The sequence below is a fragment of the Monodelphis domestica genome, chromosome 7 (genome assembly GCF_027887165.1).
Source record: "Monodelphis domestica isolate mMonDom1 chromosome 7, mMonDom1.pri, whole genome shotgun sequence".
Classification (NCBI taxonomy): domain Eukaryota; kingdom Metazoa; phylum Chordata; class Mammalia; order Didelphimorphia; family Didelphidae; genus Monodelphis; species Monodelphis domestica.
The window spans coordinates 214,197,503-214,217,353 of record NC_077233.1 but is presented as its reverse complement, the minus strand read 5'-3'; the positions used below and the strand labels follow the sequence as shown (position 1 = coordinate 214,217,353).

General features: G+C 36.3%; 1 protein-coding gene across 1 annotated transcript in view; it reads left to right on the top strand.

Moving 5' to 3' along the window:
* The window catches only part of SDK1 (sidekick cell adhesion molecule 1), a 1,320,044-nt gene that overhangs the window by 995,399 nt on the left and 304,794 nt on the right, over positions 1-19,851 (top strand). Inside the window, 1 exon segment of the mRNA XM_007498416.3 lies at positions 1,888-2,069. Within this exon segment, the coding sequence (XP_007498478.2) occupies positions 1,888-2,069 (182 nt within the window).

Here is a 19,851-nt window from a genome sequence, read left to right as displayed (position 1 = left end):
TGACCAATGACTTCTCATCTTAGAGAGCTTCCGGGCCTACTAAGAGGTTCAGTGACCTGCCTGTGCTTCTAAACTGTCTAGTGTAAGTCAGAGGTAGGACTTGTTCCAGGTCTTCCTGACTTAAAGACTGGCTATTTCTCCATTAAGTAGTGCTTCCTCTTACTCTACAGGTATGCCACCCTTTTGAACAATAGTTGCATTTCTGAAAAGTTGTCTGTCAATTAACTTTTATAAATCAAATCATAGTACTCAGCGAAGCTAACACAACAAAACCTGTAATCTGGAATGTAGCTAGGTGGTACAGTGGATAGATTGCTGGGCTTGGAGTTAGCAAGAACTAAATTCAAATATGACTTTAGACACTAGCCGTATGGCCCTGGGCAAGGCACTCATCCTCTGTTTGCCTGGTTTTCTTCTTCTTTAAAGTGGAGGATATGCAATGATCCAGGATAGCAACAAGGCACTCATGCCAAAAAAAAAAAAAGGTTATCTACTGCCACAGAAGCAACTGAGGGAGTCTGAATGCAGATTAAAGCATATTATTTTTCATTTTATTTCCTCTATGAGAGGAAGGGATACAAAGGAGTGAGAGAACATGGACTACGAAATTCCAGACTATGATCATTAAAAAATTGTACCAACATGTAATCTAGAGAAAAAATTAAAAAATAGATAATAGAAGTTGCTGCCCCAGAGCAGCAAAACTATATATTCATATACATATATATGAATACTAATAGCACCAACCTCATAGGGTTGTTGTAAAAATCAAATGAGAAGATAATTTTAAAGTACTTATTAGCGCAGTACCTGGCACATAGTAAGCATTATATAAATGTTAGCTATTATTATCATTGTTATTATTATTATTAGTTCACAGTGTCCTAGAAGGACCATACTATCAAGTAATCCTGGAAAGGCCTTTTTATTGCAAGTAGAAACTCTCCATTTCCTGTATTTTGTAGACTCATGTTTTTATGGCCATTTTTTAAAAAGTAGAAAATAGCTGTATTCATATCCTTAAGTTATTTTTAATGTAGTAGGGAAAGCATAGGACCTTTTCAGAAAACTTAAGTTTGAATTTTGACTCTACCTTGACTATGACCTTGGATAAATCATTTAAGTTCTCCAAAGTTTAGTTTTCAAAGTGAAATATACTTATAAAACCCTCTGCAAACCTTAAAGTATTATATAAATGGTAGCTGTTATTATTATTATAAAATAGCAAATAGGACTTAATAAATGATTTAAAATGTTATGCAAAAGCAGAATTACTAATAAATGAGTTAAGTACTTTGAAACAGTGTTAATTAACTGAAAGGCAATTTCTTCATCTTAGTCATCTGGAAGAGTGTGCATTTTCAAAATCACATTTATTTCTAGGGCCACTCTACTGCTAGAATTACTAGAGGGGACACAAATGTTTGCTTAGACCCCAATATCAAGGGATCTGTGGAGTTAACCTTTTTATGTTTGTGCCCCATATTTCAGAGCCCTAATGGAAAAACATTATTCAAAGTGATTTACAGCAATATCCTGATAAAAATCATGTCTGGAATTTTTGGTACCAAGTCATTGTATTTACTAGACAAGTCACATTTAAAAAGCTGTAATTTTTCTGCAGCTGTAAAACAGGATAAAATACCAATTTTGTTTAGCCTTGAGCATATAATCTTAGTGGGATCAGTTTATAAATCCTTTATCAGTCAAGAAGGATACCAGGAGTTAGCTTCTTGGTTTCAGTGTTTAAAAAAACTTTACTTCATTTTCGTATAGTTCTAATAAAATAGATAATACAATAATAAAACTCTAGTGAAATCCTTCTACTAGTTCTCACATTTGTTTGATTTGATTCTTGCCTGATTTTCTTTTGTTTTCTACCTGCAGGTATCGTCTGGCAGGCCTACCTGGCGAGTATCAGCACAGGAACATTACCAGCCCAGAGATTAACTATTGCCTGGTAAAAGACTTGATCATCTGGACTCAATATGAAATTCAAGTGGCAGCTTATAATGGGGCTGGTCTGGGAACATTCAGCAGAGCAGTTACAGAATACACATTACAAGGAGGTGAGCTTGGTTTCCCATGTCAAAATACAATCTCAGTAGATTCTTCTTTACATGAGGTCAATGTAATGTCCGAATTTTCTAGTGTAAATTGAAGCTTGGGTTTGGTAGGATTTCTTTTTTTTTTTAACCCTTACCTTCCGTCTTGGAGTCAATACTGTGTATTGGCTCCAAGGCAGAAGAGTGGTAAGGGCTAGGCAATGGGGGTCAAGTGACTTGCCCAGGGTCACACAGCTAGGAAGTGGCTGAGGCCAGATTTGAACCTAGGACCTCCCATCTCTAGGACTGGCTCTTAATCCACTGAGCTACCCAGCTGCCCCCTTGGTAGGATTTCTAATAAATAAATAAGTAAATATATATATAATATATATATATACATACATATATATGAATTTAATTGACTAAATATTTGCCAAGAAGGTAAAGAATCTCTCTCATGGATGGTTCTTGTATAGTTATTCTGTCTCTATAGAAGAACTATAGAAGTCAAATGAGATCAAAAGAAGTTTTCTAGCATCTACTATGTGCCAAGCACTGTGCTAATCTCTGGGTATACAAACAAAGACAAAAACAGTCCCTAGTCTCAAGAAACTCATGGGGAAATTTAAATGGTATAAAATCTCTGTGGGAAGGCAGTAGCATTAAGGAAGAATAAGGAAATTTTATGCAAAAGGTAGAATTTTAGCTGAGACTTGAACTGTGGAAGCCAGAAGACATGGAGAGCATTCCAGGCATGAGGGACAGCCACTGAAATGAAATGAAAATAAAATGAAAATGGAATGAAACTGAAATGAAATGAAAAATGAAAATGCAGTTGGGAAGATGGAATGTCTTATTTATAATACAACAAAGAAGACAGTGTGACGACTAGATCATAGAATACTTGAAAGAGAGTAAGGTATAAGAAGCCTGGAAAGGGCCACATTATGAAAAGTTTTGAAAGTCAATCTGAGGATTTTATATTTAACCCTGCAGATAATAGGGGACCATTTGAGTTTATTAAATGGGGAAATAATATGAATAGATCTGATTCAAAAAAAGAGTATCCCAATTGCCATTTTTTAGGTTTCTGGAAGAAATAGATGTACATATTTCTTACATTCTGTGGTAGATATATGCCTAAAACGTAATTTATGGGCTAAATTTTTATTAATCATATAACACAGGTAAAAAAAATCAATTTCACGAATATAGATTAAGAGAGGTATGTTTGGACAGCAGTTTCTCTGAAAAAGATCTGAGATTTTTCATGAATGTCATCCTCAGTAATGAGCCAACAGTGTGATATTGTAGCCATACAAATTAATACAGACTTGGGCTGCTTTAAAAGAGATCTGTCTTCCAAGAATATAGAGGAAGTAGTGCCTGTACAGAACACAACTGGAACATTGTGTTTAGTTCTGGGTCACACAATTCAAGCAGGACACTGAAGAGCTATAGAGAGTTCAGAAGGCCACCAGGATGGAAAAGGGCTCTGAGTCTGTTTCATATGAGTCAGTTTGAAGATCTGGGGTACACATGCACACACACACACACACACACACACACACACACATAGAAAGAGAGATGATTTTTATCAGTCTTCTGCTCAAAACCTTTCAGTAGTCTGCTACAATCTACCATATAAAGTACAATCTCTTTAGCCTTCCAGAGTTTACCACTAAAACTACTTTTTCAGCTTTATCCTGACTACCCACTTTCCTAAAGGTGACTAGTTGGTATCCTCCATATATATTTTTTTCTTTATACTAGTCCGTCTGCCTGGAATGCTCCTTTCTGCTTCTTTACCTACTGAAATCAAATCCCTCTCAACAGTTTCCTCCTTTATGAAAACTTCCCTGTTCTCCTTGAGTCAGAGGGGTCCCCATTTCTAACCAGCCCCATACGTCAGATAGCATTTTGTTTTCATGTTTTTATTTTCTGTCATAGTTATTTATATGTCTCTTATTACATTGTAATTTCCATGGAGGTAGGAACCATGTTTTATTTGATCTTTGAATCCCCCCCCATATCCATACCACACACCTCTGGTGAATGGATGACTTTCAAGTTTGCTTATGGTGCCGTTATTGTTAAGTTGTGCATATCCATTGTTGGGCAGTAACATAGCTCTCTTGCATAACACAGATGATAGTAAATGGTTCATAATGGATTGGCTTTGTTTTTGTTTTGTTTGCTATTCTCTGTCTCTCTGATTCTTCTTTTTATTAAATTCACAGACTCCAATCGAGCCAATCTTGGCTAATAAAAAAAAAAAAGGCCTAAGCAGAACCTCATAAAATCGATAAAAATGAAATGTGTCAAGACTTACCCCCAACATTTGAAGACTTTCTTAGTAATAAATTTCTTTACAGTTTTCTAAACTATTTTAGAATTGGATGCAGGAATAAATAAGTTAACTGGGCCCTAGGAAATGCTGTGTATACATTAATTTCACTGTACTGATGTTAACAGGGATGAGATAAGCTTTCTGTTCACACAACTGTATGTAAATTACAGGCATCCAAATCCTTGCCCGGAGAATTTATTTTCACACAGAATCAGAAATTAGTTTTATTTAGTGATTTGTATTCTCTTATGATTCACAGGTGTGATTTTATTTGTTTGAGCATTTTACTACAGTAGTCTGACCTTTCTCAAATAATAGGGTTTCTAACTGCCCACTTCTTTCCCCAAACCATGCCTCAGACCTAATGTTCCTTGATATTACATGCTGTTATTATCATCCTTTATTGATTGGCTGTCTGTTGTCCTATATAAGTCTATAAATTCTCCCTTATAAATTAAGTGTTGTCAGTTCTGCTTTCAGATTGACTAGCAAAAATATTCAAAATGCAAGCTAGTCCACAAGGACCTGTTCCTCCTCAAGCAGTTCTTAATTACTCTTTTGAAATGGGAAATGACTGAAAACCTGAACGATTCCTGTTTAGTTAGTCTGGTTCATAAAAAAGAATGAAATGGAATTTAAAAAGGGCTGAAATGACTCTAGCATAGTTATTAATAATATTGTATCGCTATTAACTATGCTTATTACATTACACTCAGAGTGCCTTGGGGCCCAATATAATAATTTCTCCAGGGTCCCTGCTGTGGGACAGCCATATGGCAAATGTTTATATATTACTGTATATATTTTATCTCATTTGAACATCTCAACAACTCTTGAAGTAGATGTTATTGTTTTCCCCAATTTACAGATGAGAAAACTAAAACCCAAAGCAACTAATGACTTGAACAGGGTCAAACAGCTAATGAAGTATCTTAGTTAGGTTTGTAACCCAGGTTTTTTTCCTTTTCTACTTACCACCCCCCATTTGAAGTCTCTACATATTCTATGTTAAGCTATAAGTGAAATTATCTTATAATGAGCTTGTTTAGAATTTGAATAAAACATTGAAGTAAATATTTTGGCTTAGGATCTGAAATAATATCTAAACTACAATGTGTAGTGTTTTTTTTAATCCTTTTAGTAAAACCTCTTTAAATACTATTAATCAAAATTATATTTCCCTTTATTCTAAAGTTATTTAAATGATGAGAACTTATTTTGTCTGAGGCAGGGCTGGTGGAAACCTTAGAGATGGAGAAAGGATAAGCAGAGGATGGAGAGGTTCTGATTCCTGCTGATAAATTCCAACAGGTTGTGAGAGCAGTGTCTCTAAGCCCTAGATTGTGGGAGAGATGACTGATGTAACTCCTTGTGATCTATGACACTCTAGATTGAGGCACTAAGAAAATTAAGATGGGAACAAGGAGAGGGATGGGATTGGGGGGAGAGATGAGAATGGGATAAGGAGAAGAAAAGGAAAAGGGAGAGCAAGAAAGCAAAATAGGAAAGAAGATAGGAATGGGGATAAGGAAAAAGAGGGAAATGAGAGGAGGATAAGGAGGGGAGAGGGATACGGATGAGGATAGGAATGATGGTGGGAATAGGAGTGAGGAGAAGAAGAAGAAGAGGAACAGGAGCTGTATAGAGGAGTGGAGAAGGAATGGGTAAGGGAGATAGAGAAAGAGAGAGAGAGGAGTTGAGATAGGGGATAAGGAGGGAGTCAGAGGAGTGGATAGGGATGAGGATAGGGAGAAGAAAGAACACGTATGAGAAGGATAAAAATATAGCAATGAGGATTGGTAGAAGAGGGAGAGGAATGGGAAGGGGTATGGGAAAGGGAAGTAGAGAAGGAGATGGGTAAGGATGGAGATGAAAATTATAAGGGGGCTAGGAATAAGAAGGGGGACAGGAAGAGGGAGGGAGAGAAAAAATGTAACTTGACTTGTGGTTGCCCTGGGAGAAGAAACTCTTGTGTAAATAAGAAAACAACCCGTAACTATACAAGTGAATACCTGTTTTGCATCTTAAAGTTTTAGAGAATTGCCTAGAGTATTGAGAAGCAGGATTCAAAACCCAGTTTTTCTGGTTTCAAGGCTTACTCTATCCATTTCACCACACTACCATAAATAATACTTGAGACCTCAGGGCCTGAGTTCCAATCCCTCCCTGTCTCACCTTTGGCAAATCACTTCAGTGGGTCTCAGCTTCTACATCTTCAAAATGGAAGAATGGATCAAATGATCTCTGAGGTCCCTTCCAGCTCTAGATCAATGAATGACCCTCTTAACTTTTTCCTAAGTCCCTCTACAACTTTGCCTGAATATATCCCCCCTGCATTGTTCCATGTAACCACATTATTCTCTTATATATTTTGTTCCGTCATATTAATAAAACAATGATTTGTCCTTTTAAACAGTCTCTCATACCGAAGTCTTTTTATTTAAACACATAGACCCAACAGACAAAAAAAATGCCAAATTTTCTGGAATAATCTCCAATTTGAATCTGCCCTTTATTTAATTCTGTTTTATAATGAAGTCCTTGTAATATATTCTTTCACTATTCTAAACATATTAATCTGAACCTTGAATCCTCTCCTAAAGAACTGGTTTAATCCCTTTGTGTTTTGGGGAAACTAACTGACCAAATTTCATCTTAATGTAGGGAGATTTGAAACTCATTAACTGTATGATTAAAACATCATCAGATGAATTTTTGAAGTTTAAGTATGGAAACTCGTAGAAAGAAGGGAGTTTTGCATTTGTAAGCTTCTTAAGCAGACTTGGCTACTGCTGAGTCTCCATTTACTCATGTGTAAAATGATGGTGTTGGACTAAATGGACCTCTTGAGTTGCCTTTCATTTATGATCCTATAATCCTGAGTAAGCCAGACTAATAGCAAACTGTTATGTGAATTAGGGGTGGGGAAGTAAAAAGTAATGAGACATTTCACATATGGTTTAAGAAACTTAATCGTATTCCTTGATAGGCATCACCTCATACTATCAGTCTATATCTTTTGAATTGTACATATAAGAATAATAGACATCTATACCTTTGTTTAGAAGATAAACTTTGGCAAAATCTAATACATTTGTATGAATAAATACCAATCCTGATTTAAAAAAATTAATTGTCCAGCCCTTATCAAATCATATCAACAGATTATTATAAGCATTTACTATGGCTAAAACACTCTGCCAGGAGTTGTGATGTCTCCACACTATCTCTCCAAGGGGACTTTATCATTTATTTGGGGAGATTAAAAAAACACATAAAAAGATAAATAGCATTAAAAATGTAAATAAAAATTTGAGACACTGAAAGAACAGCTGTTCAGAGCAGTTCTCAATTACCAAATTAACTGAAGGGATAATTATTGCTATAGGCTACTATTAGAGGGGGAGAATGATCAGGAGAGGTAATATGGATGAGATGAGCTTTGAACTGGTAAAGAATGGGTAGAATTTGGATAGGTGATGACAAGGCTCTTTTAGATGTTTGGGAGTGCATGAGCTAAGCACAATGGTGGGAAAGAGGCAATGAATGATCAAATTTGCTAGAGCGCAAGGTTCCAGAAAGGGGCAAGTGAAGATCAAACTAGAAAAGTAAATTGAAGCTAGATTAAGGAAGGACTTGAATGCCACTCAGGAAATCAGACTTTATTTAGTAGGCAGTGGAATAACATGATCAAAGCAGTACTTAGAAAGAATTATCTGAAAGCCATGCATATAGGACAATTTAGATGAGGGAGGAGGCAGGACATGGAGAGGCAAATTGGGATGCAATTTTTATAGCATTCCAGGCCAAAAGCTGATACATACGTGAATTAGAGTGAGAATGGAAAGGAAAAGTCATCCTTTTAAAACGTGGATCATAGATCTCGACATAAAAAGGACCTCAGAGCTCATCAAATCCAACTCCTTCCTTTTACAGATGAAGAAAATCAGACTGGCCAGGGAGTTTGTGACTTACCCAAGTTGATGTAAGCAGTAAGCAACAAAAGCAGTCCTTGACCCTAAATTTGAGTCAGTTCTCTTTACCCTACCTCCATGATGACTTTTATTTTAAAATCATCTTCATTTCCAAATATGTCCCCACCCCAGTGATGCATCTAGAGAGATATATTCAATGAGAGATCTTGGAAGAAGACTTGAGAAATATTAGTGATGGATTAGAAAAACTTAGACCAAAGATCTGGGAGAAGAAAATGTATATAAGGCTTATTTCCTTTCTGAGAGGCCGGAGTGGAATGCTCCCCTTCACTCCAGGTAAATGATATCTTGAAAGAAGAAGTCGAATACATTGGACTTGGCCACAACAGAAGAATTAATTTATCCAACATAGGTGAGAATTTGAAGTTCAGGGAGTATTTTTGTAAGGAGCTGGTACATACTATTTATGCATTTTAAACTACTTATGTTTCTGTGTTCTCTAATAATGCTGAACATGCATTCTTCTTATCTGCATCATGGTTTTTCCAGCTGTGTTTCATTTTCCCTGATTGTGTCTTTCAGGGATTAATGCCAGATTTCTGCATAGAGATGTTTTTTGTACATGTGAACTAGGTTCCCTGCCAGATTTTTTTCAGTAGTTTCCAGTGTACATGGTCTTAATGTGTGTATTTCTAACTCTAAGGGTAAAAGATACTCAGAAGATTTCAGCTTTTACATGCACGGACATACTTTTTTTTTTTAAATGCATGTGTAAGTAGTCTCTCCTTTACCACTTCAGTTAACAGATTCTTCCTAAGGGATCTCACAGGGAGGGAGGCATTCTTTCTTTGAGAGGAGTTGTGCTTTTCTTCAAGAACATTTGTTGTTCAACCATGTCTTCAGTTGTGACCAACCAACCCATCATGACCCTGTTAGGGGTTTTCTTGGTGAAGATACTGGAGTGGTTTGCCATTTCTTTCTCCAGACTCATTTTACAAATCAGGAACTGAAGCAAACAAGGTTAGGTGACTAGCCCAAAGTCATTCAGCTCGTAAGTGTCTGAGGCCAGATTTGAATTCACAAAGATGAGTCTTTCTGGTTCCAAGCCCAATGTTCTATCCACTGTTCCACTTAGCTGCCCACGAACATTTGAGGCTTCTGTTTATTACTATGGATGAGTTTAAGTGCCACCGAGGGGAAAAAAATGTTCTTTGCTTTAATGGATATCACTTAGTGAACTTGTGCTCTTTTCATTGAACCAGAACTTACCTTTATAATATGTTTGAAATCTAATAAGACCCCATATGACTCCTCAAGGAGACAAATTCCCAATCTGAATCTGCTCTGTTGGAGTACTGCATCAGGGCTTCAGGATATGAATCATATCACATATCATACAGAATCAATCACAGTGCTCTTTCTTGGAATTGGCCTGTATCATTGACCTCATTTCGGGTATCTTGGATTTAGTGGGTATAAAGAATGGAATATGGCTCCATGGCTGACAGGAACACGTCTAAAGAACTATAAGGCCTTGGCTTAGCTATGCCATCTCCCCTGGGGGCAGTTACATTGTGTTCATCATTACGATTTTCATTAACCTCCCAGTCAACTAAATTTTAGGTGAACCAAATGAAAGAAGATTATTAATTCTGACCTTGAATTTTTTTTTATCTGAGATGGGATAAAAACCAAGAAGAGAGCACCAAGAAAGAAAAGAATACAGCAGAATATAGATATGTGGAGAAAAGAATCCAGGAGTGAAGAGAGGGAAATAATGGTGAAGGAATCTTGCAGAAAAATAGAAACTAGTTTCTTAATTTTAAAAAAATGTTGATCCAATGGGAAGGAAAGGCAGAAGGTAAGTTAGGAAGAGGAAAGGAAAAAGGGGTTACATAATTAATTTGTAATGGAATGATAGAGAATAGAGACTATGTGAGAGAAATACATGTATGATCTAGGAGTCAGCAAACTATGACCCACAAGCCAAATATGGTCTGCTGATTTTTTTTTTTATGAATCATGAGCTAAGAATTGTTTCTGTGTTTTAAAATAAAGTTCCATTTAGTATTTTAATATGTGAAAAAAATACATTCATCTTAGGAACTGTACAAAAACAGGCAGAGGGAGGTATTTGGCCTGTGAGCCATAGTTTGCTGATCCTAGACTATAATCAATCAACTATTACTAAGTTCCTTTTATATGTTAAATGCTCTATTAAAAGTTGGGAACACAGTTACAAAAAATGAAACCTTCTCTGTGTATCTGCATGTGCACACATGTGTATACATACACATGTAATATGTGCTCATATATAATCACACATGTGTTATATAACATCTAGAACATATATACACGTGTGCATATAACATACAGGTGTATAAAAACACACTTGTGTTCTTAAATTGAAATGAGTGTTGAATTTCAAGACAAAAGACATGTAGCCTAGTCTTTGCTCTACTACTTTTACCTTTGTAACTTTAGGTAATTCAAGACTTCTTTAAGTCTCTTTCCTCATAGCATCATAGACCTAGAGCTAGAAAGAACCTTGGAGACCACTGAGTCCAAGCCTCTCATTTTATAGATGAAGAAACTTCCTAACCCAGGGAGGTTAGTTAACTTGTCCAAAGTCACCTAAGTGGTAAACATTTCAAGTGGGATTTGAACCAAGATCTTCTGCCTTTAGAGTCAATATTTTTTTTAATTAAACCATAACGCTATTATAAATATCAAATAAGTAAATATATAAGAAGATGAATTAAAATGGCACTCTAAGCAAAATTTACACATTATTTTTGTACTTATTATATAGAAATGTTCTAGAATCATAGTCTCATAGTTTGAAGGGAACTCTACAACAATCTAGTTTTACCATTACTGGAAAAATCAGTCATCTCTACAACATCCTCAGCAAGTGATCAGCTTCTGCTTTAGGACCACCAGTGATAAGGGATTCACTGCTACCCCAGGAAGACCATTTTGATTATTTACGATTATTAAGTTTCTTCTCTTGCTTTTGAGCCAAAGTGTTTTTCACTATAATTTTGGTCATTAATCCCATTTGCATAGCTCGATCATCAACCTGAGTTACCATAAATGTCTCTGAATAACTTCTGTGTGTTTCCAGAAGTCAAGCCATGTCTCATAAAAAGTAGAAATTAATTGAGTCATTGAAAGTGCTGTTGACACATGCTCTGAAGGAAATTCCAAAAGAAAAATTCCAAACATAACTAGCAACTCCTCAAAGACATCTCCCTTTAGCTCACCTTATATTAATAAGCTTTCAGATTGTCTCCTCTGGATTGACTACTGTATTAAAGTCTAAGATTATCTACACTCTTAAAACTATAGCTTGAGTTCCCACCAATGGGCTCACTTTTAATAGTCAGCCAGTAGACAGAATTGGCTCAAAGCAAAAGCACTTATTAAAAAGGAATGGTAGTTATAAAACATTCCCCCATAAACTTGAGGAGCACTCTAATACAAAAAACTATTACTTTAACAGGAAAGGTAAGTGTAGACATAAGAATATACTAGTAGTGAGGTATATATAGGGATTTCATGAGGCTAAGGCAACTCAGATATCTGGCACTGAAGGACCTTGATTGTTCTTTCTCCTCCTAGGGTGACCTGACATAATTCCTCCCCTCTCTTCCCTCCCCGCCCCCGAGTTCAACATCTGCTAGATGGAGTTCCCTGCCCCTGTTTCTCTTTGAAGTTCAATTTCCAACTGTTAGGAACAAGCTTCTCTTGAATCCATAATTATCTTTTCTCTACTGCCAGAAGTAACATTCATTCATGTTGCTTCTTTTCCTTAACATTCGGTATTTGTATTTTTCTCTCTCTCTTCACTACTGGATAGGATGATCCTTACTAGCTGAGTTGCAAAATACCATGACAAATGGAGGAGGATGGGAAGAAAGCAAAGAGCTCCCTTCCCTAACCTCTAGTGCTAATTTTTGCCTAACTTGCCTCAACTTGAGCCTCCAACACTGGAAGATTTAGAGTTTTTTCTTTTGAAACCTACATGTATTTTATTCCTCTCTCACAGCAATTTTCCTACCTCTGATGACAAGTGAAAAACAAACAAATAAATAAAAAAAACTCTTGTAGCCCTATGAATCACATAGTCAAATAAAACAAATCCCCACACTGGCCATGTTCAAAAATGTATGTCTCTTCCTACATATATGGTTCATTACCTCTCTATCAGAAGGTGGGGAGTATTCTTCAACATTAGTCTTTGGAAATCTCTGATTAGTCTTTGTTTGATCAGAGTTCTTAAGTTTTTCAAAGGTTCCTTTTTTACATGTTATTTTGTAAGTTATTCTTCTGGTTCTGCCCACTTCACTCTGTATTATATCAGTTCATACAAATGTCCCCAAGTGTCTCTGAAACCATCCCCTTTGCTATTTCTTAGAGTATTCTAGCATTCCATTGATCTCATACCATTTGACCAAGTTTCCCCTGAAATGAACACCCCTTTATTTTCCAGTTCTTTGCTAATACAAATAGAGTTGTTACAAATGTGTGTGTACCTTTCCTTTTTCTTTGCTCTGTTTAGTTTATAGGCCTAGAGATGGTATTTCTGGGTCAAAAAATATGAACACTTTAATATGACATGGCTCTGAATTTCCTTCCTGAATATTTGAACCAATCTGTAACTCCATAAACAACATTTTAAGGTTCCTGTTTTCCTATAGCTTCTCCAACAGTTACCATTTCCCCTTTTTATTTTGTCAATTTTGTCCATCTGATAGGGAAGAGGTAGAACTTCAAAGTTTCTTTAACTTTTCTACATCATTAATGATTTTAGCCATTTTTTTTTTGGCATGCCTATTTTTCCCTTGAAAATTATCTCTTTATATTCTTTCTATTTCAATTGGGGAATGGCTCATATTTTTATAAATTTGGAGAAGTTCCCTTTAAATCTTGGAAATGAGACCTTTATTGACAAACCTTCTGCAAAGATTTTCCCCACCTTCTAATCTTAACTTCATTGGTTTTAGCTGTGTACGCTTAACCTTTTAAATACCACCAGAACTATCGCCAATCTTTAACCAGCTAATAGTCAACTATACTTCTATGTCATCAAGAAAACTTTGCATTACTTTCAATGATTATACTTTCCACTCATTACTTTCAATGATTATACTTTCCACTCATTACTTTCAATGATTATACTTACTGTGTTGAGGGGTGGTCTGGAAAAGGAACTATCTACCTCCTCCAGCTACACATATTTTAACTAATAGCAGCATTGCCAGAATTATGTTCTAAGGTCCTTTGGATGTCTTAAATTTTGGTATTCTGGCTCCAGTCCATCCTCTACTCAGCTATCAAATTAATCTTCCTAAAACACAGGTCTGATCATATCACCCCACCTTTTCAATAAATTCCAGTGACTCCCTATCACCTTCAGGATGCTATATAAAATTATCTGTCACCAAAGCTCTTCACAATGTGGTCCCCTCCTACTCCATCTCTTGACCTAAGGCATTTTTACTGGTTGTTCCCCAAGCCTGTTAGCTTCCCTGGCTTCCTTCAAATCTCACCTAAAATCCCACCTTCTTCAGGAAGTCCTTCTGAATCTCCTCTTAATGCCAGTGCCTTCCTTTTGAGACTATCTTTACTTTATCCCATATATGTTTCATTTATACACAATTGTTTTCATCTTGTCTTCTGAATTGGGATCATGAGCTTTTTAGAAGCAAGGACTATCATTTTTTTTTCCTTCTTTGTGTCCACAATACTTAGCACAATGTCTGACATTAATAAATGGCCCATAATAAATGCTTATTGACTGATTGACTTTAAAAGTCTGTTTCTTTCTTGTATATTCAAACCCTTTGTGTTAATGTAGCATTTAATATGACCCTAGGTTTTGTTTACAACTCAATATCTCTTGTCTCATCAACAATACCTGTGAGTATGTTTGTAAATGTGAGTCTAGGAAGTAGTCCTGCTAACTTGGCCCAGCGATTGATGTCTTTGACTCTCTTTTAGTCTCAGCGATCCCAAACTCTGGAAAAGCTTGGGAAGCAGCTAAGTCCTTGTAGTCTCATGTTCTAGCTGAGAGATTTGAAGTATGACAAAGCTATTAGTAATTACCTTAGAAAACTCCTGGGGGACTGATTAGATTCTTCAAGACAAGAAAAGGGCAATTAGAGTACTTGTCTTTGAAAATGAGAAATATAAAAACTCTCAAAATTAACAATTTGTCAACATAACCTGGAAAAATGTGGGAACATATCTAAAAAATAATTTTACAAATTACTAGGTCACAGGGAATAATGTAAAGATTGGCTTGCATTTGAGAAAAATAAATTTTGTCAAACCAATCTGACTTTTTAGGGGAGTAGTGAGCTGATCCTTCAGGGAAGTGAGATCTAATTTTCTTGAATTTAGAAAGGCTTTTGATTTTGTTCTACATGACATATTTATTGGGGTACAGAGAAAGTATGGTAGAATTGATACTATTATTAGATAGGGATACAACTTGTTAGAGAGTCTTTCTCAAAGAACTTATTAATGATTTATTGTTAACCCAGATTGAGAGGATTGAAGGACAAATGAGGTTGACCTGATTCAGTATCAGGCATGGAAAAGAGACAAATACAAGTACATGCTAGGTTGTCTCAATCTTAGATTATATTTCCAAAGTCTTGTTTTTTTAGATTGCATTTATTTTGGTAGTCACTGATTTATTTTTTCAGTAAAAACCCAAAAGGGAATACAAGAGACTTTTGTCTGTCTTGTGTTTTGTACAGTAGCATACTTACATCTGAACGAATTCAGGTTTATACTCTCCTTCCATTTGTCACAAACCTCATTTTTCTTTTAGGTCTTATTTCTTATTGAGGCTTATTAAAAATGGATGGTCTATCTATTTTGGTTCTTCATATATTTCAAATACCAGCTTACCCTTCCAAAGCATATAGTAATTATTTCATATATACCTCTTCTTACTTTTTCTTAATCCCTTCTCCGTTCCTCCTGTTGCCCATTATCTTGTCTACCAACTCCATTTAATAGTTTTTATTCACAGTGCCTCTGTGACCTTTTCTGCTAAAGGCATTTAAAAACGCGACATATTAACTTACAAATCAAGCAGCAAACTTCTCATACATTTCTAGCCAAGTGAACTTTGCAGGGGTGAGTGGAAAGGTTGCTTCTGTCAGGATGACTGTGGCCTAAAATTCCGACGCGTCTAGAACCTGAGCTCCATTTTCAAGTATACATGGTAGATATCCCCAAATGAAACAAAAAATAATGTAAAATTACCTAAGGATTTCTTTCTAAACATTTCCTGAAATTAGTATACTTGTGAGTTTCTTGTAGTTGAAAAAATGTATAGTATAAGCTCTGAATAACTAAAGCCTACAAATAATTAGAATCCTTCTCATTTCAACTCCAGTAACATTCTAATCATTAGGAAGTGGAGAATTATTAGTCTGAAGCCATCAGCCACTTTAACCTGATGCAAAAATTTTAAAATAAATTTTATTTTTAATTCTGAACTTAACAAAAGAAATATATTCCTACATGCCAAATAGAACAGAAAAAGAAATTATATGTGAAACCAAAATCTAGTCTATACAGCTTACTTTTTAAAAAAGCCTATAATAAATTCAGTGTATTTTCAAAGCTGACCTGCTTGTCTGTTTCCTTTTGAACTTCTTTCCATGCTCTTCTGTGCATTAAAAAATACTTTAATGACCTTTGTTTTCTTTTTCTTTTTGTAACAGCATTGCTAGTTCCTATCTCCTTCCCTTCAAATCTCCTCAAATATATGCCTAATTTTTTAAAAAGAAGACAAAGAAAGCATACCTTCAAAACAAACAAATATATCTAAGCAAAAGAAATCTATACATTTACCATGTCCAAAAGTGTATATCTCATTCTTTACCTTGAGTCTATCATCTGTCTGTTAGGAGGTGGATAGCCTGTTTCATCATTGGTTCTCTGGAGTTATGATTGAACTTTGCCTTGATCAGAATCCTTATGTCTTTCAAAGCTGACTTTTTTATAATATTTTTGTTACTGTATAAATTGTTCTCTTGGTTCTTCCCACTTCACTCCACCTTGATGCAGATTTAGTGTGAGGTCCACGAATTTTTGTTTAAACTTGTCCAAGTATTACTAAAAGCCTATAACTTCATTGCAGCCAGAAGGATTGCCTTAGAGATTGCCCGAGAAGCTGAGGGTGTAATGCTCTATACCATTTGAATACAAACATAGAATGTGTTATAGTTCTACACTAAAATAAGCCATTATACATTAGTAAATGCATTCTATCCATCTCTTCAATGCATTCATTAAGATGCAGATGTTGATTTTCTATAAAAGGTCCAAAGATAAATTATACCATAAATCATCATTTTGAGCACAGTAAGATTTTTATTTTTTCTGGTCATGTTTCTTCATCGTTTTTCTTTGTGTAACAGGTATTTTTGTGCTATCATGATTTATTCTGGTTTCAGAACATTACCTTCTAATGAAAGAGAAATATTTCATATTTAAAAAGAAATGAAAAAAAAACATTTGGTTATCCAAATTTCTAAAACATTAGTAAAAAGTCCCTAAATGTTCACTTGGGCTTTGAAAGGTTTCCTAGATTAAGCATTATACATGAAAGCTCTGTTTGTAAGCGCCATTCTTGCACCCTCTTGGGAAATTTTCGTTGTGGCACCAATGACATTGAACAAAAATCATATGCCTCAATCCTGAAAGACTTCTTAGGCTTCAGCTTCTACCTGTGCAATAGGGCAATGTTCCACATTATATGCAGTTTCCTCAAGCAGCATGGGAAAGAGCTAAACAAAAAGTAGAAATGGGAGAGATGCATCATTAAGTGTGCCCTTAAATCTAACTGTCAAGTAACTTACAAAAATGTGGCTTACTGTTCTCTACCCTGTTCAAAAGATTATTTTCCGTTTCCAAATGCTGCCTATATGAGCAATTACCATAATTTCTTTTGTTATATATTTTTTGGACCTTTGATTTCATCGGTGGGCAAAACTGGTCTGGAAATTCTCTTCACCAATAAAAATGTACAACTCATTTGTAATTTATAATCTTACAACATTGCTTGGAGCACTGAGTGGTCAAGGGACTTGACTAGCCAGTAGATATTAGACACAAGACTGCACCCCAAGGCTGGCCCCAATTCGCTATACCAAGCTACATCCCTTTGAAATAGTTTAAAATTTGGACATAATTTAGAAATAGGTAGAGATTCTAAGATTGTATTTCTCATTCATTTTTTTACTAAAATGGAAGTAATCCAGTTGCAGAAGCAGAGGTACTACATTCAAAATGACCTTGTGTCTATCCCCCAAAGGGCATACTTTGAAGTACAGAATAAATCAGACTCCTACCCACAACCTGAAGCTCAAATGCTATTGGAGTTAAATAGGAATTCTGGGATAGAGATTTTGCATATTATGCCAGAGAGAAGAGAAATAATTGTGTTTGTATAGACTTGCATATACCCCTCCTACACATGCATATACAGATATACACATACACCTTCAGTGACTCCCCATTGCCTACCAAATAATGTTTCAGCTCTTGTCTTGGTATTTAAGGGTCTCCTGGATCTTGTTCTAACCTATATTCCTAATTTCCTTCATACTTTTCCTCCACATTTATTCCTTTAGTTCTTGGTTAGTTATTTTCAGTTGTGTCCAACTTTTTGTGACCCCATTTGGGATTTTGAGTTTTGTTTTGATTTGTTTTTTTGGATGGCTAGAGCACTTGATATTACCTTTTTAAAAATATTATTTATTTAATTTGGAATATTTTTCAGTGGTTACATGATTCATGTTCTTTCCCTCCCTCCTTCCTCCCAACTCCCTGAGCTGAGCTAAATTCCACTGGGTTTACATGTGTCATTGTTCAAAACCTATTTCCATATTATTAATATTTGCAATGGAGTGATCATTTAAAGTCAACATCCCCATCATATCTTGGGCCTTTCTTGAGAAAGATAATAGAGTGGTTTGCCATTTCCTTCCCCAGTTTGGTAGGCAGATAAGGAAGTGAGGCAAATAGGGTTAAGTGACCTGCCCAGGCCTACTAAGTATCTGAGGCCAGATTTGAACTCAGAAAGAGGAGTCTTCCTGACTCCTGTGTCACCTAGCTCCATAATTTTCTACATTCTAGCAAATCTGGATTTTTCCCTGCCTTGATTTGAGTACATCCTTATCCAGTCATCGTATATTTGCTCACACAGTCCCCATGCCTGAAATGCCCTTCACCATGTGTTCAAGATCATCTCTTCTTTAAAACTCAGTTCAGGAGCTGCCCCAACCATAAATCATTTTCCGACTCTCCCTTCATGGAAATCCCTTCTCCAGTTTGTCAAGGTATATTTTCTGGTCTTTACTTTTGTGTATCATAGTTATTTATGTCCATGTCTTTCCCCATGTTAAACTATAGACTCTTTGAGTGCAGGGTGTGTGCTTCTTCTTTGCCTCCCTAATACCTAGCATAACATCTTGCACAGACATTTTAAAGTATTTGCTCAATCTCATTCAATCACTTTGAAAAGTACTAAACCCAAAAATGTCTGGAGGAACTGACAAGCCACATGGAGTCAGGCTTCCATAGTACAAGCTACAAGGATAGAGCATAACTGATGGGATGAAGACATTTGCACCATATGAAAGGCCTGTGTAGCTTACCGTCAGCACTGATGGAGGAGATGCCCCCCCCCCCCACCACCGTGGAAATCACAAACTCACTGGAGTATTGAAATAAGTCCACTGGTTGTCATTTGCCTTCCAAATAAAAACACACTAAGATGTGCCCTGTTGTGCTTGGCTCTAGCAGCTCCATGACTTCTGGTAGAGGACAAAGGGACTCTCAGTCCAGTACTGATACTTTCCCTCATAGATTTTAGAATGAGAAGGGCCTTAAGAAGCTCCATTCCAATCACCTTATTTAAAGATGAGGAAACTGAGGGCGAGAGAAGCCAAATGATTTGTCCATGGTCTCACAGGAAGCATCAGAGGCAGAATTTGAACTACAGTCCTCTGCCTCCAAAGCTGATGCTTCTTCCAGTGCACCAGCCCATCCCTTGTTCTTTCCCCTTCCCCTGTGCTACTTCTTGGTTCTCTAAAAGTTTAATCCCTCTGTTCAAACAAATGTTCTGTCTTTTCCTTTGACTATTTCCCCTTTCTCTGTTGCTATTTGAGCCTTAAGAAGATTCTTTTTATACATATTTTATACACCTGGGCAAAGTTGTAACTAGTATGGTTTGGCCCCAGCTTCACCTGAGGGCAACAACCTCTGAGGTGTCAGGCTCCCACCCCAAAGGCCCCACGTCCATTGTTCATGTCTCCCAAGGGCTACCTTTCCTTCGAGTCCCCTGGGGAGATGGGCCAGACTCTTTGTAGGGCAGGACTAACTCTCCTCCCAACACCATGAGAATGGCCTCCCCTCCACTCCCTTCTTTCCCATGACTGACCGACAAAACAACAATTCCTCATTAGGGCTTTGCACATGGGTACTTCAT